Source organism: Ursus arctos, unplaced genomic scaffold, assembly GCF_023065955.2.
Source record: "Ursus arctos isolate Adak ecotype North America unplaced genomic scaffold, UrsArc2.0 scaffold_36, whole genome shotgun sequence".
NCBI lineage: Eukaryota > Metazoa > Chordata > Mammalia > Carnivora > Ursidae > Ursus > Ursus arctos.
The window spans coordinates 9,937,320-9,962,281 of record NW_026623050.1 but is presented as its reverse complement, the minus strand read 5'-3'; the positions used below and the strand labels follow the sequence as shown (position 1 = coordinate 9,962,281).

At 36.6% G+C, this 24,962-nt stretch overlaps 1 protein-coding gene across 2 annotated transcripts in view; it reads right to left on the bottom strand.

The window, feature by feature from the left end:
- GOLM2 (golgi membrane protein 2) overlaps nt 1–24,962 on the bottom strand; it is a 108,306-nt gene that overhangs the window by 36,031 nt on the left and 47,313 nt on the right. For both annotated transcript variants that reach the window (XM_026479836.4, XM_026479837.4), the window contains exons 7-8: nt 9,756–9,854; nt 8,504–8,674 (exon numbers count right to left, since the gene is read on the bottom strand). In XM_026479836.4, the coding sequence (XP_026335621.1) occupies nt 8,504–8,674; nt 9,756–9,854 (270 nt within the window). The remainder of the gene's footprint in view (nt 1–8,503; nt 8,675–9,755; nt 9,855–24,962) is intronic.

The following is a 24,962-nucleotide window of genomic DNA, read 5'->3' as shown; positions in this document are numbered from 1 at the left end:
GCTATTTCAAAAAATAGAAACAGAAGGAAAGCTACCAAACTCATTCTATGAGGCCAATATTACCTTGATCCCCAAACCAGGCAAAGACCCCCTCAAAAAGGAGAATTACAGACCGATTTCCCTAATGAATATGGACGCCAAAATCCTCAACAAGATACTTGCTAATAGAATCCAACAGTACATTAAAAGGATTATCCATCACGATCAAGTGGGATTCATACCTGGGATGCAAGCGTGGTTCAATATTTGCAAATCAATCAGCGTGATACATCATATCAACAAGAAAAGACTCAGGAACCATATGATCCTCTCAATCGATGCCGAAAAAGCATTTGACAAAATACAGCATCCTTTCCTGATTAAAACCCTTCAGAGTGTAGGAATAGAAGGTACATTTCTCAATCTCATAAAAGCCATCTATGAAAAGCCTACTGCAAATATTATTCTCAATGGGGAAAAGCTGGAAGCCTTTCCCTTAAGATCAGGAACACGACAAGGATGCCCACTCTCGCCACTATTATTCAACATAGTACTAGAAGTCCTTGCAACAGCAATCAGACGACAAAAAGGGATCAAAGGTATTCAAATCGGCAAAGAAGAAGTCAAAATGTCTCTCTTTGCAGATGACATGATACTCTATATGGAAACCCCAAAAGAAGCCACTCCCAAACTATTAGAAGTTATAGAGCAATTCAGTAACGTGGCGGGATACAAAATCAATGCTCAGAAATCAGTTGCATTTCTGTACACGAATAACGAGACTGAAGAAAGAGAAATTAGGGAATCCATCCCATTTACAATAGCACCAAAACCATACGTTACCTTGGAATTAACTTAACCAGAGACGTAAAGGACCTATATTCTAGAAACTATAAATCACTCTTGAAAGACATTGAGGAAGACATAAAAAGATGGAAAGATATTCCATGCTCATGGATTGGAAGAATTAACATAGTTAAAATGTCCATGCTACCCAGAGCAATCTACACTTTCAATGCTATCCCGATCAAAATACCGAGGACATTTTTCAAAGAACTGGAACAAACAGTCCTTAAATTTGTATGGAAACAGAAAAGGCCCCGAATCTCCAAGGAACTGTTGAAAAGGAAAAACAAAGCTGGGGGCATCACAATGCCGGATTTCGAGCTGTACTACAAAGCTGTGATCACAAAGACAGCATGGTACTGGCACAAAAACAGACACATAGACCAATGGAACAGAACAGAGAGCCCAGAAATGGACCCTCGGCTCTTTGGGCAACTAATATTTGATAAAGCAGGAAAAAACATCCGGTGGGAAAAAGACAGTCTCTTCAATAAATGGTGCTGTGAAAACTGGACAGCTACATGCAAGAGAATGAAACTTGACCACTATCTCACACCATACACAAAAATAAACTCCAAATGGATGAAAGACCTCGATGTGAGACAGGAATCCATCAAAATTCTAGAGGAGAACATAGGCAACAACCTCTACGACATCGGCCAAAGCAACCTTTTTCATGACACATCCCCAAAGGCAAGAGAAACAAAAGATAAAATGAATTTATGGGACTTCATCAAGATTAAAAGTTTCTGCACAGCCAAGGAAACAGAAAAACTAAGAGGCAGCCCACGGAATGGGAGAATATATTTGCAAATGACACTACAGATAAAGGACTGGTATCCAAGATCTACAAAGAACTTCTCAAACTCAATACACGAGAAACAAATAAACAAATCAAAAAATGGGCAGATGATATGAACAGGCACTTTTCCAATGAAGACATACAAATGGCTAACAGACACTTGAAAAAATGTTCAAAATCATTAGCCATCAAGGAAATTCAAATCAAAACCACACTGAGATACCACCTTACGCCAGTTAGAATGGCAAAAATAGACAAGGCAAGAAACAACAATTGTTGGAGAGGATGTGGAGAAAGGGGATCCCTCCTACATTGTTGGTGGGAATGCAAGTTGGTACAGCCACTCCGGAAAACAGTGTGGAGGTCCCTTAAAAAGTTAAAAATTGAGCTACCCTATGATCCAGCCATTGCACTACTGGGTATTTACCCCAAAGATACAGACGTAGTGAAGAGAAGGGCCATATGCACCCCAATGTTCATAGCAGCAATGTCCACAATAGCTAAATCGTGGAAGGAGCCGAGATGCCCTGCAACAGATGACTGGATTAAGAAGTTGTGGTCCATATATACAATGGAATATTACTCAGCTATCAGAATGAACGAGTTCTCAACATTTGCTACAACATGGATGGCACTGGAGGAGATAATGCTAAGTGAAATAAGTCAAGCAGAGAAAGACAACTATCATATGATTTCTCTCATCTATGGAACATAAGAACTAGGATGATCGGTACGGGAAGAAAGGGATAAAGAAAGGGGGGGTAATCAGAAGGGGGAATGAAATATGAGAGACTATGGACTATGAGAAACAAACTGAGGACTTCAGAGGGGAGGGGGGTGGGGGAATGGGATAGGCCGGTGATGGGTAGTAAGGAGGGCACGTATTGTATGGTGCACTGGGTGTTATACACAACTAATGAATCATCGAGCCTTACATCGGAAACCGGGGATGTACTGTATGGTGACTAACATAATATAATAAAAAATCATTTAAAAAAAAAGAAAAAAAAAAAGAGTCAAGATGGATATACCTGAATATATACAAATAAAAACCTAATGGATCAAATTCAGCTAAGTTGCAGGATATAAAATCAACAAACAAAAATCAGCCATAACTGGAGAAATGTGGAGAAAGGGGAACCTTTGTGCACTGTTGGTAGAAATGTAAATTGGTACAGCCACCATGGAAAACAATATGAAAGTTCCTCAAAAAATTAAAACTAGAACTATCATACGATCCAGCAATTTCACTTTGGGTATTTATCTAACGAAAACAAAAACACTAATTTAAAAAGATATATGCACCCCCATGTTCACTACAGCATTATTTACAATACTCGAGATGGAGGGGTGCCTGGGTGGCTCAGTGCGTTAGTGTCCAACTCTTGATTTCAGCTCAGGTCATGATCTCAGGGTTGTGAGATTGAGCCCCATGTTGGGCTCCATGCTCAGTGCGGAATCTGCTTGTCCCTCTGCTCCTCCCCCACCACCCACTAACGCGCATGCACACCTTCTCTCTCAAATAAATAAAATCTTTTTTAGAAAGCGAGAGAGATGGAAACAATCTAAGTGCCCATCAATGGATAAATGGATAAATAAGTTGTGCAATGTATACATATCCTATGAATATTATTCAGCCATAAAAAAGAAGGAAAGCTTGCTATTTGGGATGATATGAATGGATCCTGAGGGCACTACATTAAGTGAAATAAGTCAGACAGAGAAAGACAAATACCATATGATTTCTCTCGTACATTTTTTAAAAAGAAAAAGCCCAAACTTATAGATACAGTGGGCATATTGGTAGTGGCCAGAGGTGGAGGTAGGGATGGGAAAAATGGGTAAAGGAGGTCAAAATGTTAAAAAAAAAAAATGCAGTTGATGTAAAATAGGCACAGAAATTTTGAATCATATTCAACGTATTGAATTTGTATACACACACACACACACACACGTTTATATATGCTGATGTATAAGACATAGATACATTACATATAATATGTATAAAAACACTGATCCATAGCTATTATTGCTACAATAATGAAAACATAACACATTCTAAATTTTTAAGATGAAACCAAATATTACATATTTTTAGATTTGCATAAAAACTAAAACCTCAAAAGCCAAGAAAAAAAGTCATATTTCTGTGCATTAGCAACAAACGATTTGAAAAAGGAAATTGAGAATTAAATTTACAATAACATCAAAAAGAATAAAAATACTTAAGAATAAATTTAACCAAGGAAGCACAAGACTTGTACACTGAAAACTATAAAAACATTGCTGAAAGTAATTAAAGACACTCTGAATAAATGGAAAGACACCCATTTTGATGTACTGGAAACTTACTATTGTTCAGATGACAATATTCCTCAATGTAATCCACAGATTTAACAACTGCCTTGGGGCACCTGGCTGGCTCAGTCAGTAGAGCATGTGACTCTTGATCTAGGGTCATGAGTTCAAGTCCCACATTGGGTAGAGAACTTAATTTAAAAAAAAATGCCAACTGCCTTTTTAGTAGTAGAGGAGCAGCTCCTGAGAGTCATATGGAATTGTGACAGATCCCAAATCATCAAAATAATTTTATAAAGAACAAAGTTGGAGGACTCATACTTCCTGATTTCAAAACCTACCACGAAGTTATAAAAGTGTGGTAGTGGCATCTGGGGAACAGAACCGAGAGTCCAGAATAAACTCATACAATTAATTTTCAACAAGGATGCTACAACTGTTCAATGGAGAAAGAAGAGTCTCTTCAGCAAATAGTAAGGGACAACTAATACCTGCATATAGAAGAATGAAGCTGGATTCTTACCTCATATCATATATAAAACTTAGATAAAAATAATATAAGAAATAGATCAAAACTTGCATATAAGGGGCAAAATTATAAAGCTTTGGAAGAAAACATGGGGAAATCTTCATAAGCTTTGATTAGGCAAAGGTTTCTTAGATATGACACCAAAAGCATGAATAACAAAACAAGGGATAAATTGGACTTCATCAAAATTAAAAACTTCGTGCATCAAAAGACACTATTAAAGAGTGAAAAGACCATCCATTGAATGGGCAAAAATAATTGTAAATCATATATTTGATGAGGGTCTAATACCCAGAATAGATAAAAGAATGCTCAAAACTCAACAACAAAGACAAACAAACCGAATTTAAAAATGGGCAAAGGACTTGAATAGACATTTCTCCAAAGAGAATTATACAAATGACCAATGAGTACATGAAAAGATGCTCAATGTCCTTAGTCATTAGGATATGCAAATGAAAGTCACAGTGGAGCCTCAGACTTTTGATCTCAGTGTTGTTAAGTTTGAGCCCCATGCTGGATGTAGAGATTACTTAAAAATAAAATCTTTTTTTTTTAAGATTTTATTTATTCATTTGACAGACAGAGAGACAGTGAGGAAGGGAACACAAGCAGAGGGAGTGGGAGAGGGAGAAGCAGGCTTCCTGCTGAGCAGGGAGCCCCATGCAGGGCTTGATCCCACGACCCTGGGATCATGACTTGAGCCGAAGGCAGACACTTAACAACTGAGCCACCCAGGTGCCCCAAAAATAAAATCTTTGAATGAATGAATGAATAAACGAAAATCACAACAAGATACCACTCCACACCCACTAGGATGGCAACAGTGAAAAATTAAACAAAAAACGCCAGAAAGTACTTAGTGTTGACAAGGATGTGGAGAAATAACTGTCATACACTGCTGGGAGGACTGTAAAATGGTACAACCACTGTGTAGTTTGGCAGTTCCTTTATAAAGCTAAAATTGGATTACCATATAGCCCAGCAATTCCATATCTAGGTATATACTTGAAAGAATCGAAAACAAGTGTTCAACAAAAACTTGCAAATGAATGTTCATACAGCACTATTCATAACAGCCAAAAAGTGGAAACAATTCAAATTCAGATAAATGGATAAACAAAACGTATTCATACAACTGAATATAACTTAGCCATAAAAAATAAAGTACTCATACATGCTGTAACAGGCTGAACCTCAAAAGCATCATGCTAAGTAAAAGTAGCCAGACACAGAAGGTCACATATTGTGATTCCATCAAGTCAAAAAGCAGATTACTCTTTGCCAGGAACTGTGGGTAGGAGAGAACTGGGAGTGACTGCTTAATGGATACAGGGTTTTCTTTTGGGGTGATGAAAATGTTCTGGAACTAGACAGTTGTGATGATTGCCCAACATCATGAATGTACTAAATTCCACAAATTGTACACTTAGGCGAATTTCATGTGCATTTTTGCCACAGTTTAAAAATTATTTTTAATTTTAAAAATTCTTAAGTCTCATATTAGGAAAGGCAATGAAGAGTAAAACTGTGGTAAAGGTAATTTATAAAAGGTTACTATCTGAATTATTTATAAAGATTTGACACAAAGATATAGGATCAATATCCAAAGTTATCAGGCTAAGTGGTCAAAACTGATGCACAGATTATATACCAAGAAATAATTACAGTAAAATTCCTCACATAAAAATGGAGAGGCTACCAGAAAGTAAAGGCTTATTAAAACATCTTTAAGGAATCATTACATTCTAAATGCCTTATAAAAGAGTTAAAGAGCAAATTGTGGCCAGGCCATAGGGAAATAAGTTTAAAATCTCCAGTGACATTGTGAAACTTTTCTAGAGAACAATCTGACAATATGCAACTGGAACTATAAAGCTTGTCAGGTACTTTGATCTAGAAATTTCAGTTTGGGGACGACTTTTAAAGGAACACACTCAAAGTAGGAGAAGCAGGAAATAATTTGAAAATAAGATATTCATAACCATGACAACTAACATAAGAAAATATGAAATAATTTAAATAATCAATAAAAGAGTTGAGCTAAATTAACTTTTATTATTGCTTAAGCACAATGGAATATATGCATGTGTCAATATATGTGTGTATATGTATATATCTATTTAATATAACAACTGTATAACTATTTGATAGGTTAAAATGTACGTAAAGATAATGCTAATGTAAATCGCAAAACAGTGCTCCCATTGATTTCAACTCTATATATACAGTGAAAAGAATTTGCAGTAAGAGTTTAAAACTCAACAGGCTCTTTTAAATAAGTTGTAGAGAATAATAATTTCCTGGCAATTATTTTCCAATCACATTCTTTACCCAAAGATCAGTAAAAAAAAAAAAAAAAAAAAAAAAAAATACAGATATGGCAACAATAAAAAGTTTTTCAGGATAAACTACAATTTTAGAAGAAAGTCTTAAATAAATTAAGATACTGAATTAAGATATTTTGTTTTGCCCTTACTACCTCTTTCTGTTGAGATAAAAGTTTTCAGGCCATTCCTCAACAAGACTTAGAGAAACATTTTTTCATTATATTTTTTTTAAAGATTTATTTATTTCAGAGGGAGAAGGTGAGAAGCAGACACCCGCTGGGCTGCCTCAATCCCATGACCCTGAAACCATGACCCGAGCGGAAATCAATACTCAGACACTTAACTGAGCCACCCAGGTGCCCCTCATTGTATTTAAACATTAGGGGCACCTGGCTGGCTCAGTCAGAAAAGCATGCAACTCTTGATTTTGGGGTTCTGAGTTTGAGCCCTACACTGGGTGTAGAGATCACTTACAAAAAAATTAGCCACATTTGTTTAATAAAAATGCTTTTCAGGGCGCCTGGGTGGCTCAGTCAGTTAAGCATCAGCCTTTGGCTCAGGTCATGATCCCAGGGTCTTGGGATGGAGTCCTGCATTGGGCTCCCTGCTCAGCAGGGATTCTGCTTCTTCCTCTGCCCCTCCCCCTGCACATTCTCTCTACCCGCCCCCGCCATGTGTGGAAAAATAATATAAATGAATAAATTTTTAAAAAAATGTTTTTCAGATGATACTTCAGTCAACATACATGAATACACTTTAAAATATCAAGGAAGGAAAGTTATTTAAATGTATGCAAAGTATACATTCATATAGATGAAGAAATATGAACTGTCAAAAGACCAATAAAAATACGCTGAATAGATTTAAAAACGTCACATTGTGCAGTCCTCACTGTACAAGGAACCTGTGCACCAAGAACTGCCTAAACACTGCTCTGAACAGCTGTTGCCATAGAAGCCATCATAAAAAGCAAACAAAGGCAAACTGCAGCTTTTAGACATTCTGTCTGTTCAGAAGTTGAAGGGAAAAAGCCTTGTAAAGCAGAAGTAGTGAAAAGTATCGTTTAAGGGAACTGACCTAAGAAATATGTCCTGTCCAAATTCTACTACCAGAATCTTTTCTTATACTTCCTAAGAACCTGCCAATTAAAGAGTTATGCAGATTAACAGTTATTGTCCACTTATCAAAATTGATACCTCTGAAACAATTAAGCAGTGATACTTTATTTGTTCAATTTCTTTCCCTTCTCCCCTAACACCTAAATGAAGCAAATTGCACCTGGAGGAAATAGAAAAGGAAGTAGCATTGAGCCTTCTACTATGGCAGTCTCTTCAAGTCTGTATATCAGCCAGAATCCATTTTTCAAAACTATTTATCTTCTCTTCCTAAGCAAAGTTTTCATTCATTAGCCTAACAAAACATACCTTTTCTCACTTCTCCAAAAAATTTATAGTTGTAAGAACTAACAGCATTTTTTAAAAAATCAACTCACCTGAAGTTTATTATTTAATAATGGAAAACATGAGCTTTTTAAAGTCTTCTTTAAAGTATCTCTATCCATTTAAAACTTGCTTTCCTTTTAATTTTACCACCATCATACTTTCTACATCATATAACTTCATATTCATTAGAGATTATGATAATGAAGACCTTAATTGAGCCTTGTAAACATATTATATTTAAATCTTTTCAGCATAACTATTCACAACTGATTCTTACTTTGCTTCAACTTATGGAAATCACCGACTCTATCCTTGGTGGCCTGCTTTAGTATATCTGCTTGAATTCTGGGCACATTCTCCAAGTTCGAGCCTGGAATTAAACGCTGAAGAGGATTGGAAGGGTTCTGTTTTGAAGTTCCAGGGTTTCCATTGTGATGTCCATGAGAATCTATAGCATAAAAACATCAAACTAAAGTCGTATTTCGCAGAGAAATTCCTAAGACCTGCTTTAGAAAAGGTAAGACACACTGTTGTTTGATATTGAGTAGTCAGATAGCTTTTTTTTTTTTTGGCTTTATTCTAATTTCTTTAATCAAATCTTATAGCCAATGTGATTTTAGCTCTGTAAAGTTTACTAATCCTTTCTAGGTAAGTATCTCTAGTACTGATTATAAACCTATCCAACAAAGAGATATATAGTAGAAACCCAAAGATTTAAATGGCATTAAGACCTGTATCTTTCTGTCCCTTCAAACTCTGTATTGCTCTCAGAAATCTCTAGTGTCGAAGTCATTTTTTTTAAAGCTTTTATTCATTGGGGGGGGGGGGGGGGCGAGCAGTGTGCACAAGCAGGGGGAGGGGGAGAAGCAGGTTCCCTGCTGAGCAAGGAGCCCAATGTGGGACTTTATCCCAGGATCCTGGGATCATGACTTGAGCTGAAGGCAGATGCTTAACCAACTGAGCCAGCCAGGCACCCCACATTAACTCTTGATTCTTTCTTACTGGTAACTCCTGGATATAACTTTTCTTTCCCCCACTCCCCTTTCTTCCTCATCAAAGCCTTGATTTAGATCCTTACTATAATTAATTTCAATCATATCAATTCCCATTTTAGGGGAACATTTCTATAAAATCAAATACATATTCAGTAGAAAACAAACAGATATATTTATAAGTATGGAGTAGGGAGTTGAATACAGATGGATATAGTAGTTAATAGAAGGACTCTGTGAGATAAATTTAAACACATTTTGAAAAGGGTAAATACATACAGACTGGCAGAGATGAAAGGGAATATAGTCCAGAGTGGCATAACAAATAATTCTTTTGCTCTTAATAACACTTTAGACAAAGTGCATTTTTAAATGATTATTTCTCCCTCACCTTTGATCAATCATTGGGAAACATATAACATTAACTAGAAGAATGAATGCTACTTCACCATGCTACTAAATGTTTTATTCACTATATAACAACACTTGACCAGTAAATTAGTTTTCAAATGGAATTTTAAGAATAAGACTTCATACCTGGAACCATATTTGGGGAGAGAGGTTGTCCAGTTGGAATATGGGAGATTGCTTGATGACTTTCATACTGAGAAACAGAAATAGAGGGTTTCCTTAGAGCTAAAAGAAAAAAGAGATCCATATTATTCCTGTCAATATTATGATTTCTAAAAACCAACCATTATGAATCTATTTGTACTGCACTAATCCTATGATGCTTATTTTAATTTTGTAAATTTTATAGCTGATATATTAATTAATTAACTTATGGTTACTAAGTGATACATACATTGTACTATCCATCAGAGATTTTGGTGACCAATAAATCTGATCAGGATATAAAACAGATGGAACTCCAGGTTTTATACACCACTATATCCCCAACACTTAGCATAAATGGCACATAACAAAAGCTGAGCTAAGATTTGATGAATGAATAAAGGAATCTCTTCGGATACAGCAAGATCTTTTTCTATTGATAGTATAAATAAAAACTGACAGTTACAGTTAGGTGAAACAATGAGAATATGCTACCCAAGTTGCTCAGATTTTAAAACTAAAGATGACTGATGAAACAAGTTGCATTTTAGTTTTGAAGAGGGAAAATTTATATTTTGTACAAAGAGCTTCATTAAGAAAGATGTACGCATTTCTAGTGGGGACTTTATTCTCCCTTAAGAAATGAAGGCAACACGGAAAGATCATTTTCCACTCACTACCACTAACTTTACTGTTTCCTTGGGCAGCTTAACAAGATGGAAAGGCAGAGAACAAAGAAGGAAACTGGAAAAAAGGGAAACAAGAAGAAAAAAATAGAGAGCCCATCTGTAAAACTTTGGTGGCAGAGACAATGTGTGTTCCTATTTCATCGGACTCTTCCTGGGCACAGAAGAAGATCAGCCTTCCTTACAGTTAGGGGCCATAAGACTAGGTTCTGACTCTGAGGACTTAAGTGAAACTGAATGTGCCACTTCCAGGTATGGCGATAAAATCTGTGCAAATCACCTACAATCTCTCTTCTGTCTCTGCCGCAACTTAGGATCCTACATGTGAAGACAAATGATATCAAATAACGAGAAAGACACTGCTTGGAGGAGAGCTACAAGAGAATCATCAACTGCATCAGACTGTAAAATGAACAATAAATAAATCTTTCCTGTTTTAAGCCACTGCAGTTGGGGGTGTCTGTTAATACAACACAACCAGATCAATTCTTTCTTTCTCTCTTTTTGAGGGAGGGGGAGGGACAGGGGGAGAGGGAGAGAAACACTCTTAAGCAGGCTCCATGCTCAGCAAGGAGCTGGACGAGGGGCTTGATCTCATGACCCTGAGATCATGACCTGAGCCAAAATCAAGAATCAGACGCTTAACAGACTGAGCCACCCAGGTGCCCCAAAGCCTAATAAATTCTAACTAATACACCTGGGTTATTTTTATAATCTTGAAAGTTTATTTCAATGACTGTATTTCATTTATTATTACATAGATTTCTAAACTTAAAGACCCAAGGAATTTAAAATTCATGCTAAGGAAGCAACCTACTCAAATTTACAGGAAGTTGAGGTCTTCTATATCTCACTATATTCCCATTATCCTGTTCCTATTTCTAGCTTCAATGTCCAACACCTACTTCTCCACACAAGATAGCTAAATAAAGATCAGCTAACATCTTAAAAGAGCAATAGTTTGCTGGGCTTAATTAATACAATTTTGATTTGCTAACAGACTCTGAGGACACCAAGCATCTGGTCGATATATTTGGAAAGAGAAGTCAGTCACAATCCACAAATGTGTTAATCACTCTTGGACCACAGCTAGCTCTGGCACTACTCAAACCAGAAGACACGAGAGAGCATCTCCACTGCTAAACAACAAGTAATGATAAATGTCCTTAGCTTCATAGAATAATGCCTCCTGCTCAAGAACAAGGTGACTATCTGGAGGCAAAGCTATGATTTAGATAGGTGAAAAAAAATGCTGGATTAAAAAGAGCCTCTGTAAAACACCCAGAGAGGTTTAGAACTGATACAGTATAAACAGAGTATTAATATGGAGCCCTTAAAATTTTGATATGAATAATACAGATTCCTAGAGAAAATTTAGAAAAAGCAAAAAGCATGAAGAAATTTAAAACTAAGTATAATTCCACCATGTACAGGTAACCACTGTTATCATTTCAAGACTATCTCTCTAATGTTTGGTGGAGGTTTTTTCCTGTACATTGTACTATACGCCTTAAACAAAAGTAGGATCCTATCATACATACTATCTTATAATCTGATTTTTATTTAATATTTTATACCTATTTTTCTTTGTCATCCCATTTTCTTCTACAACATTCCCAAATGGTAATGCAGAATCAAAACTTCCAATTTAATCTTAATTATATTTCAACTAAACAAATAATTAAAAAACACAAACAAAAAATTTCCAATTTAATAGGCTTGGCTACAAAGATCTGGGTAAAGAATTCCCACAGGAATCTTAAAGCCCCACAAACTGCATCACCTAAGGTAAACAGACTTCTACTACTTAGGAAAAAGAAATGTGTGTTCTGTAAACATTTTGGTTTCTATGCTTTTATGTTGACTTTTTGTTTACTTTCCTTTTTTGTTTCTTTGAAAAGTTCCTTTTTAAAAAACTCCAGCCTTGGGGCGCCTAGGTGGCTCAGTTGGTTAAGTATCTGCCTTCAGCTCAGGTCATGATCCCAGGGTCCTAGGATGGAGCCCTGCCTCGGGCTCCCTGCTCAACAGAGAGCCTGCTTCTCCCTCTCCCTCTGCCCACCAGCCGCCCCCCGCCAGCTTGTATTCTAATAAATAAATAAAGTCTTTAAAAAAAAAAAAAAGGCAAAAACTCCAGCCTTGTTTTTGTTGAACTAAGAGGAAAGATAATTTACCTATACCTGGGATAAGACAGAGGCTTCCCCAGGGGCCAAAATGAATAGTTACAGTTGGTGACACCAGAACAAACGAAGACCCAGAAAACTACTAGTGGGCTTGAAGATAAGTAAGAGTGCTAATCTCACTCTCCAACTTCAGACTTTTTTTCTTTTTCTTTTTTTTTTAAAGATTTTATTTATTTAGTTGACAGAGAGAGAGACAGCCAGCGGGAGACGGAACACAAGCAGAGGGAGTGGGAGAGGAAGAAGCAGGCTCATAGCCGAAGAGCCTGATGTGGGGCTCGATCCCATAACGCCGGGATCACGCCCTGAGCCGAAGGAAGACGCTTAACCGCTGTGCCACCCAGGCGCCCCAGACTTTTTTTGTATACACATATACACATGTAAGTATCTAATGTTTACTCCACAAAAGTGAGATATTATACTTGCTTTCTTATAACCTGACTTTTTCATTTAAAAAAATAAGTATATTTGTATGTTAATAAATACAGCTCAACATTATCATTTTGAACAACTACATATCACACTTTATGGATATAACAAATTTAAGGAATTAATCTTCTCCTTAACACTTATGTAACTTCCAGTTTGTCATTATAAACAATTTTGTGTTACACATTTTTACACCTACATGATAGAGTAAATTCTCAGGGAAGTACTAAGCAGTAGGGCAAGAGCCATATGTACTTCTTAAATTAAGAGAAACTAAATAATAAATGTGAGCTTGAAGTCAATAAAAGTGCAGGGGGAAAAAAATCAGACACTAAAGACTGCAAACAATAATTTATATTAAAGCATTTCTAACTTTCTATATATTTTAGCCTGGGCCTCTCTATTGAGAGCCATGGGAAAGTATACAAATCGACCAAGAACAGCATGCTGCTATCAGATAATATTAATAAGTAGGCTACTAAAATACATATCATTGATAAAGTCATCATTAAAGAAAAGTACCAAAGATAAAATGACAAAGCCTAGTTATGATAAAGACAAAACACAGGACACAAAATCACTTAGCTTTTATCCTATGACTCAGGTTCTGGGTTTTATATTTTTTATAATGGAGAGCTATCAGTATGGAAATTCAATCATTCAACAATATTTATCAATGTCTATTATATGCTAGGCACTGTTATAAAAAGCTGGAGATTCAACAGTGAACAAAACAAACCAAGTTATTGCCCCCATGAAGCTTACATTCTTGTTGGGTAGATAATAAGTAAATAAGAGTATGTACAAAATATAAATGTCAGAGTGAAAAGTGCTATGTATAAAGTAAAACAGGGAGATATGATACAGAGTGGTGGAAGATTCTACTTTAGTGTGGTCAGGAAAGTCATTTTCTTTTTTTTTTTTTTAATACAGATTTTATTTATTTATTTGACAGAGAGAGACAGCCAGCAAGAGAGGAAACACAAGCAGGGGGAGTGGGAGAGGAAGAAGCAGGCTCCCAGCGGAGGAGCCTGATGTGGGGCTCGATCCCAGGACTCCGGGATCACGCCCTGAGCCGAAGGCAGACGCTTAACGACTGAGCCCCCCAGGTGCCCCAGGAGAGTCATTTTCAAAGAAGAGCCATTTTGAGCAGAGTGAAAGAAACACAGAGGAAAAACATTCGGGCAAAGACCATCAAGTACACACAAAGACCTTGAGACAGGAGCATGCATAACATATCTGAGGAACTACACAGAAAGGAGTTAGGGGAAAGTGTTAGAAATGAGGTCAGAGAAGAAAGAAGGATCTATATTAGAGACACAACAGTTAAAACGTTAGGAATAATTGGTTAGGGGGCTGGGAGGCTGGGGGGCTGATGGCTGGGACTACATTTGACAATTCCAAAGGGGGCAATAATGTACTAATTATAGTAACAATAGCTCCCATTTTCTGATTGCTTAGTATAAACCAGGCACTAATCTCATGTCACCCTCAAATCTATGTGAGATAAATATGCCTTTCACAGATAAGGAACCTGAAACTCATGACAGAAGAGATGAGATATACAATTCACTTGACTTAAAAATTCAAAGTAGTCATTGCTGGAGAAACTGGCTGAGATGCTTATAAAAGGTGATAGAAGGTTTAGTGTTAATTCTCCTTCACTTCTCTATTAGCCCTCAGTTGCAGTCCCTACTCTGAGAGCCAAAAAAGAACTGTCTGCATTTCCTTTTTCCAAAGATAGGGCTACAACCTTAAAAACGTTCACACCTTACAGTTTCTATCTTACAGGGCATCACAATCCAGTGATTATGACTATGGAGAAGTAATATGGCACTAATAAGCAATGGTCCTCAACTCTAGGAGCACTGCATTATTCCAGATACCACCCTGGACATACTGAATAAGGAGGTGGTACCTATGCCGGGATCACGCCCTGAGCCGAAGGCAGATGCTTAACGACTGCGCCATGCAGGCGCACCCTAGGGATCTATATTTATTAAAAGCTCCAAGTGGTTCTGCTGCATAGCCAAAAGAATAAAAGACAGAATAAAAAACATGAGCTTTGGAGCCAGACAGACCAGGACTTACATCATGACTCTGTAACTTATTAACTGTATCATTTTGGGTTAGTGACTAATTTCTCAAAGCCCTAGTCTTCATCTGAAAAACAGGCATAATGCCATTTACCCTGCATGATCGATTTGGACGCTAGTGAGAATATTAGCAAATGAATTATGATAGAAGCCTAGAAAATAATAGGTGTTCAATATATACTGAAGTTGTCAAAGTTAAGTATTAATCCTTAGAATGAAAAAAGAATCCAAAATTCATGTTGAAAAAACAAAAACATTTAAATGTAAAACTACTGGCTCTAACCAATGTATTGAGCTTCCTGATTACCTAGTTTGCTCACACTCAAGAGGAGTCCTGATGAATGCTGACTTATAGTAATGTTTCGGGAAGTTATGAAACTCTAATTGGTAAGTGCTCATAAAAATATTAATCATCCTGGAGCATGACCATTACATACAAAACAATGATGTAACATTTTTATGTTACTTTGTTCTGCATATATGAACAAATATAACATGCTTGTAAATTGCTCAAATATGAGCTAGTGGAACCATCTCTGCCCTCTAAGCAATACAGGTACATGCCTAAAGAGACTATTAAAATGATGTTCTCATATGGCTTCTAAGACCTGGCCTGTGAACTTCAGCTCCTTCATATTTGGAGATCCATTTATATAATTTTAAAAGAACAACACAAATTTCCACTGCTAGCCATGACATAGAAACCAGCATTGGACTTACCCTCTCACACAACAAACTTCTTTTAATATAGACAAAACTATATAAGACAACTGTTTTCAGGCACTGGACAACCAGCAGCACAAGACTTACTCTTGAAAGAAGGGGTATACATGACATGGGCAATCTCAGTGAGCAGAGGAGGCAGAGATCATCAGAGTTTGGACTGCTCAGGTGGTTGGAATTTGTAAGACAGAATACTACAGAGAAAGAAGCTGTGTGGGGTGAAATGGAGGAGAGAGAGTGGCATGGATATTCCTCTTGGGTCTCTGGATGAGGCCTTAGCTATATATCCACAGGGTAAGACTCTAGGGGGGCTAACCGAAAGCACTTGCTCTTGCAGGGCTGAGAGCTGAACAAAAACAGGTCATATAGCACATGAAAACAATGCACCTTTGGCCCAGCCACAATAGAGAATCTTCACTGAGCATCCTGGGCATTCAGATGAGATGCTACAAGTCCTACTTTAAAAGTAGGGAATCACACCCTACAGTTAAGGATCATGCCTTCAGATGAAGAACAAAATCAAAACTGAGCCGTCCTGACAAAGCATAACATCAAGTCTGACAGAACCAGGAGCATTCACCAATAATTTAACTGTCTGCCAGAATAAAATTCAGCACCCTTCAAAAGACCACAAAACCCATACTTCTATTCTATAGCATTCATACAGCACACAGTAAAATTACTAGACATAAAAAGAAGCAGGAAATATGACCCATAATCAAGGAAAAAAGCAATCAACAGAAACAGACCCAAAGATGACTCACTTGCTGAAACTACAGACAAGGACCTGTAAAAACAATTGTTTTACACACACACACACACACACACACACACACACACAGAGATTTAAAGGAAAAGATGGAGACACCAAGTAGAGAAATGGAAACTAAAAAAAGAACCAAACAGAAATTCTAGAACTCAAAACACATCTGAAATGAAAAATAACACTGGATGGGCTTTGAACAGCAGACTAAACACCATAGAAAAAGGGGTCAATGAACTTGAAGACAGATCAAAGACATTAAACAAACTGACAGAGAAAAAATATTGCAAAAAAACTGAATAGAACTTCAGTGACCTCTGGGATAATACAAAGCAGTCTGAAATGCATGTATCTTGAGTTCCAGAAAGAGAAAAAAGAGAATAGAGAAAAGATATTTTGAATATCTGAATTTGAATGAAGGCTGAAAATTCCCCAAATTTGGTGAAGAACATCAACTCACATATTGAAGGACCTCAGGGAATCTCAAGCACGACAAATACAAAGAAAACCAGGAGACCATTTCAAGGTATATCTTAGTAAAACTCATGAAAATCAAAGCTATAGAGAAAATCTTAAAAGCAGTTACAAAAAAAAAAAAAAAAAAGAATACTACCAGTACCTGGCTGGCTCAGTTAGAAGACCACACAATGCTTGATCTCAGGGTGTGAGTTCAAGCTCCACAATGGGCATAGAGCTTAATTAAAAAAAAAACAAAACACACACTAATACAAGGGCACAACAAAAAGAATGACAGCTAGCTTAGAATCAATGGAGTCTATAAGACAGTGGAATTGCATTTTAAAGTGATAAAAAAATCAATCTGAATTTCTTTTTTTTTAAAGATTTTATTTATTTATTTGTCAGAGAGAGAGAGAGAGAAGCAAGGGGAGGTGCAGGCAGAAGGAGAAGCAGGCTCCCTGCTGAGATGTGGGACTTGATCCCAGGACTCTGGGATCATGACCTGAGCCGTTAACCAAATGAGCCACCCAGGTGTCCCTTGAATTTCTATAGTCGGTAAAAATATACCTCAAAAATGAATATGAAATAAAAATGTTTTCGGATAAACAAAAGTTGAAAAAAATGTGTTGTTAGAAGAACTGCATTTCAAGAAATGTTAAAGGAAGTTAAAGGAAGTTCCCCTGGCTGAAGGGAAAATAATAATCAACATAGAATCAGAGTCCAGGGGTGCCTCAGATTCTTTCCTTCTCCTTCTACCCCTCCCCCTGTTCTTTCTCTCTCTCTCTCTAAAATAAATAAGTAAATAAATCTTCAAAAAAAGATTCTCTCTCTCCCTTTCCCTCTGCCCCCCAACTCACACTCTCTCTAAAAAAAAAAAAGAAGAAGAAGAAGAAGGAGGAGGAGGAGGAGGAGGAGAAGAAGAGGAGGAGAAACTAGAATCTGCAGGAAGGAATGAAGAGAATTGGAAAAGGTAAATATATGGTAAATGCAAGAGACCATAATATTTTTTTTCTCTTATTTTCTTAAAAGGATTTTAAAAGTAAAATAATACTAAAAATATTAGGACTTATACAGAAGTAACATACACAATAAAGGATGAGGCAAGGCTCATGGCATCACATCTTTGTAAAGCTCTACATTTCACATGAAGGACTACGATATTATTTCTAAGTAGACCATGATACAGAAAGGATGCATATAGTAATCCCTGGAACAACCACTAAAACACAGTACTTGAGAAGTATAGTTTTTAAAAAGGGAGAGAAATAGGCACCAATTAAACCCTCAAACCCACTGGGTGCTAACTATCCTATTCTCCCTAGGTATTTTCTAATTCAAGACCCTATTTTGATTCTTTTTTTCTTAACTGCGGCAAATAAAAATTGTGGCCCCATAAATTATGACAATGAAAGAAATTATAAACCAATGTACCATTAGAAGCTTATGTAACTTTAGTAGCAATTTTCAGTAATACAATTTGATATTATGTTAATTTAAGTATTTTTTCCTACCCTCAAAAACCATGCCCAATTTTACATAATTTGTTTCTTTGAAAACTTTTTCTAAAAGGGTCAGTTAGTGAATATTTTAGGCTTGGAGGCCTTGCTCAACTCTGCTGTTCTGGCACAAAAGCAGTCACAGACAAAACATAAATAAATGAGCGAGTTAAGGTTTCAATAAACTGGTTTATTAAAACAGGCAACAAAGCTATAGTTTCCAATTACTGTCTTACAGGATGCCTAAGAGAAAAATTTAGTTAAGTACATCTACGCTGATTTAATTTGATAAAACTTTTAATGTATTTTTATAAATTTGGCTATTTCCTCTAAAAGCTCTAATCATTAGAGAATCTTAACCAAAATAATAATAACTACATTGCTTCTTTTTTTGTTTCTTTATTTTTATTTACTTATTTATTTTTAGAGAGGGAAGGGGGAGGGGCAGAGGGAGAGAGAATCTCAAGCAGGCTCCATGCTCAGTGCAGAGCCTGATGTGGGACTGGATCTCAAGACCCTGAGATCATGACCTGAGCCAAAATCAAGAGTTGGACACCTAACCAACTGAGTCACCCAGGCTCCGCTACATTGCTTCTTTAAACATTATCTTTTCTTGGGCGCCTGGGTGGCTCAGTCAGTTGGGCATCTACCTTCAGCTCAGGTCATGGTCCCAGGGTCCTGGGATTGAGCTCCACTCAGGCTCTTCACTTGGCAGGGAGCCTGTTTCTCCCTCTCCTTCTCCCTGCCACTCCCTCTGCTTGTGCTCTCTCTCTGTGTTAAATGAATAAATTAAATCTTCAAAAAATAAAATCACCTTTTCTTTTTTTCTCCTCTCAAACATCACTATAATTACCTCTCTTTAATTTTTAAAAAATTATTTATTTTTAATAATTTATGAAATTACCTTATGAAATTTTGAAACCAAAATCCAAAAAGTTCAAAAGATTGTATGATGAAAATAAGTCACCTTATCTCTGTCCTCAGTCTTCTTTCCCAAGGGTAATCACTATTACCATCTAGAGTAGCACTGTTCAACAGAATTTTCTGCAATGATGAAAATGTTCTATACTTGCGCTGTCCAGTGTAGTAGCCACTAGCCACAGGCAACCATTAAGCACTTGAAGTGTCTCTAGTTTGACTAAGGAACTGATTTTTTAGTTCTATTTAAGTTTAACGAAATTAAATAAATACATGTGACCAGTGGCTACTGTATTAGATAGCGTAGATCTAGAAAATTCCTCCAAGAGAAGTGGCTTTCAACCTTAGTTACATAATACAATCACTTAAGGTACACTTACACATTCAGCGCACAAGCTGCATCTCAGACCAAACATATCAAAATCTCTGAAGTGGGACCCAGGCATAATTTTATTTTAACTCCCCAGTGGTTCCAATATACAGCCAAGGTCAAAAGCCTCTATTCCAGGAAATTAATTATCTTATAAATAGAGTAGCTCTATCTAATATGCATTTATAAACCAAAAGAAGTAACTTTTTCTTTCTAAGTTATTAATTAGAAAAGAACTTCCAATTGTTCAGGTACATAAAAATCTTTGTATCAGGATTTTCCCCAAAGTAATTCATTAGAGGCAATTTTTACTATGAGATTAACTGGATCTTAAAACTAGAAAAAAGTTTCCAAGTAAGAAATAAGATTTTTCTCTCTGTTGATATGCATGACATGGAGAAGATATTTGTTTTACATACTCCTAAAGAACTCTTAAAGATCAATAAGGAAAATACCAGCAACAGAAAATTGGGCAAAAATGATTACAAAAAAAAAAAAAAAATCATAGAAGGTGGCAACCAAAATGGCTAATATACAAAGGGATGCATAATCCCACTAGTACCACAGCACATTCAAGTTGAAATAAGATAGCATTTCCTAACTGTCAAATTGGCAAAAAATTAAAGTACAGCAAACTCAAATGTTAGTGAAGATGTGGATAAACAGCAATGGTCATATAATACCAGCAGGAATGTAAACTGATACTACTGAAGTTGAAGACATTCTGTGATGCAGGAATAAGTTTATACCCTCGTACACAGTTTTGCAACCATTGTGCTGAGAATTGTTTATGGGTTACCAGTGTGCTGAGCTATTGATCCCCTCAACTCTCAGTGACTGAGGAGGGCCTGGGACAGGTAGATCCCTAGTTTTCTAGGCAGTAGCCGGCTCACCTTTGTAACTCAATGTACTACTCAAATATTAATATCTAGAGACTCTCATGTGCATAAGAAGACATAAACAAGAACATCCACTGTGGTATTGTTTGAAGTAACAAAAAACTAAAGGCAGTCTTAATGTTTATTATATGTGAATAATAAATCATGGTATATTTATACAATTATATAATTATAACTGTTAAAAAGCCACAGGTATGACATGGGTAAGTTGCAAAAGCGTAAAACTGAGGGGGAAAAAAACAAGCTATAGAATAATATACACAATAAGACACCATTTATTTAAAGTTTAAGGCAGCAAACAAAACAATACTTTATAGATTTATAGATGCTTACAAATGCAGTAAAAGTCTAAAAACATGTACAGAAACTGATATACACCAATCTCAGCATAGTAGTTACCTCTGGGGAAGAAGAGACAGGAATAGGATCTGGAGGGTACACAAGGAGGCTTCAACTTATCAGTAATGTTTTATTTCTTTAATAATAACATCAATAACAGAAATATCTGAAACAAATGTGGCAAAATGTTATGTTATTCTTGTGGTTTTCTTTTGGAGGGATGTAGGTACTTGGCTATTCGTTATATTATTCTCTGTTTTTCTGTTATGTTTGGAGTGTTTTTTTAATCTAAAAAATGTTTAAAAACTAGTGATATAAATATGTAACTGTCTAACATAACAGGTGCCTAAAACAGCACAAAGGTAAATATTCAGGTAAGGGTTTAGTAATGGGTTAAACTATAAGACTCCTATAAAATCTTGGTGAGTAACTCAAATCAACATTAGAAACAAACAAAACCCGCTGAGGTTTAGCTCTAAGGTTCAGGGAGCTCAGAAGCTGAAGCGTCATGTTAGTCATAGGCACATGCTATATACCCCTTGACTGTTTCAGAGCTACGTTTTAAGACAGTTCGGCCCTGCTCTGTTATAGCTTCTAGTATAGCCTTGGCTATCATAAATAAAACAGTCATTAACACATAAAAATCTATTTTAAAATGACAAGGATGTGTTCTTTTCTCTACTTCTTCTGTGGGGTTACTACCCCTACAGCCATTAGGGACTCCACATATACACCAGAACTTGCACAGGCATTAAGAATTTTGGCATAGACTGCTTCAGAGAGAAGAAGACAACACTGAGTAAAAGGAATGACAAGAAGATAACAAATATCTTTCTAATGATATGCAATAATAATAACAATAGTAACTAAGATTTATATAGCAGTGGCTATGAGCCAGGCCTTGTCCTACGTGCTTTACATTCAAATCTCACATTCATGCTATGAGGTTGGAACGGTAGTTACCCTATTTCACAGATAAGGATAAGAGCAAATAATGGTCATGACACACCTATTAAGAGATAGGAGCCAAGGATTTGAACCCTGGCACTTCGGTTCCAGATATCACTGCCCCACCACTAAGGATATTCTGGTAATTCAGGCATACACATTTAGTGGGACCCTGTGATGTGTAAGGCATCATGCTAGGAGCTCAAAGTACAGAAATATGACATGGCTTTCCTTTCTGTTTGCATCTGACTGACTACACAGCTCAAAGTTTCTTTTCATTAGTTACTATATCAAAATAATCTTTATACTCAAGATACATATCTAAATAATTAAGGGTAACTGTTATGAACAATGATTTTCAAAGCAAAGCACCAACAGTTTAATGAGGCTCAAAAATTAATCCAGAGGACTTCTGGTTTCTGGTTCCACATGTAAGGAGCTTAGGAATTGCCACACTATCCTAACAAGTAAAAAGCTAAACAGGCTGAAAAATCAACAACTCTTCTTAGATAATAGAGAAGAGGACACAGGGCAGACCACTATTCCTAAGAATGGAAAGATAGAAAGGTGAATACAGGAAGTCACAGCTTACAAAACAGACTCACGAGCAGAAATTGCCACAGGGACCAGTGCCAGGGTAGGAAAACCTGAACTGTAATTGATGTTCAGTGTGGACGACTCACTGGGGGCTCAGTGTGGATAACTCAAAGAGTTAAAAATTCCAGGGGGACCCAGTCATAGGGAGACTCCCCACAATATTGTGAGATTTACCTCCAGGAGCTCAACTACATTCCCATAGTAAAGAGTGGGGGGAATAATCCCCTCAGGCAGGAGGAAGGGAAAAGGAACCATTTTGAAATACACCAAAGCACTTTGTTCTTCTTAACAAGGCCTGCCCTCAGGAGAAACTAGGTAAACAGAGCCTAATTTGCTAGGGTATTATCAGAGCCTAAGTGACCCGAATTAGAAAAATACCCAACTTCAGCCCACTCTAGCCATCCTGTCCCACCTAAGGGGAAGGAAAAAAACTGAGAAAAACTTGTGAAGTTCACAGAGCAGAAACACAGACTCGCTCTGAAAGAACAGAAATCACAGCACTAAAGAACACTTCACAGTCTTCGCTACCTCACACCTCACTACCATGTTACTAAAGGCCTACTTACAGCAGTAACTATCACCTCATACATCACGTCTTACTATCAAGAAAAAATTACAAGTCCTATCAAAAGGCAAAAAAGCACAATTTGAAGAGACAGAGCTAGCATCAGAGAAGGAATTACATGAGACCAGGAATTTAAAACAACTATGGTTAATGTGCTAAAGACTCTAATGGATAAAATACACAGCATGCAAGAACAAATAGGCAATGTAAGCAGAGAGATGGAAATCCTAGAAAGAACCAAAAAGAAATGCTAGAGGTAAGAAAACACTGTAACAGCAAGGAAGAGTGCTCATTAGTACACTGGACACAGCTGAGGAAAGAAGCTCTGAGCTAAAGGATCACCAGAATCCTCAAAAACTGAAAAACAGAGAATAATGGGGAAAAAAATAACAATACCTAAGACAACTACAAAAAGTATAACATATGCATAATGGGAATACTAGAAGGAGAACAGAGAAAAGAACAGAAGAGAAATACTTGAAACAATAATGACGGAGAATTTCCCCAAATTAATGTCAGACACTAAACTGCAGGTCCAGGAAGCTCAGAGAACACCAAGCATAGTAAGTGCCCCCAAAAACAACATCAGAGCATATCGTTTTCAAATTATAGAAAATCAAATATAAAGAAAAATTAATCCAGAAGAAGGCCTCTAATAGGCCACAACAGTGTAGACAGCATCTACATATACAGATATTTTTGGCATTAATGCTAAATTTACACAAAACGTATACATTTTTTTGTGTGTTCTTCCCAGTTCTAAGCTATAGTGCTGCAACCATTATATGAACCAATATGGCAAATTCATACTGTAGAAATCAGACATGAATTTGTTGGCATCTCATCAAAAGGATCATTATTCATCCCTATTTATTCCAATGAAATGGTTGTGTGCTTTTTTTTTATCAAGCAGAAGCAGGAAGATAGGATTTTTGCCCTACTAAAGTGGTTCATGTATGAAAGACATCTGAAAACCATTGTCTGATAAGCACAATACACCTAAAAATGGTCAAGATAAGATCTTTAAGACCTCTTGCATTTCCATTTCATTTAACTCTAACTCTGGAATTCCTTGGTGGCCAGGTGATAAATTATGATAGTGGACGAATGAGAAAATAAATTGAGACATTATGCATTTAGAGTAGCAATGATAAAATTTTAACTTGAAAACTATGCACAAAAAAAAAACTATGCACAAAAGAGGTTAAAAATTATGAATTTCAATGCAAATATATTTATATATATATATGACATCAAAAATAAATGCATGCAAGCATGTAAACAACCCTATTCATATATCTGAATAGGGTGCTTCTAAATACTAAAAACCTGCAGTTTATCCTTGGCAAAACTTTAGGTGAAACTTAAAAAACAAACAAGGGCTATGTAAAAGAGATTAATCAAGGTAAAGCTCAGTAAGTCTACGACTGGAGTAAGTGCTGCAAAATTCAGAATAATACATGGTCCTTGCTCTCAACATTAAATTAGAGTTAGTGATTTTAAGACTTTAGCATAGATCAGATTCACCTGGAAAGCTTATTAAAACACAGATTACTGGGGTCCATCCCAAGAACTTCTCACTTAGTAACTCTGAAATGGAACCTAAGAATTTGCATTTCCAACAAGTTCCTAGGTTATGCTGATACTGTTGGTCCAAGGACCACACTTTAAGAATCACTGGATAACTTCACCGCTTCACAAACAAATCATGCTCATTCTAACTC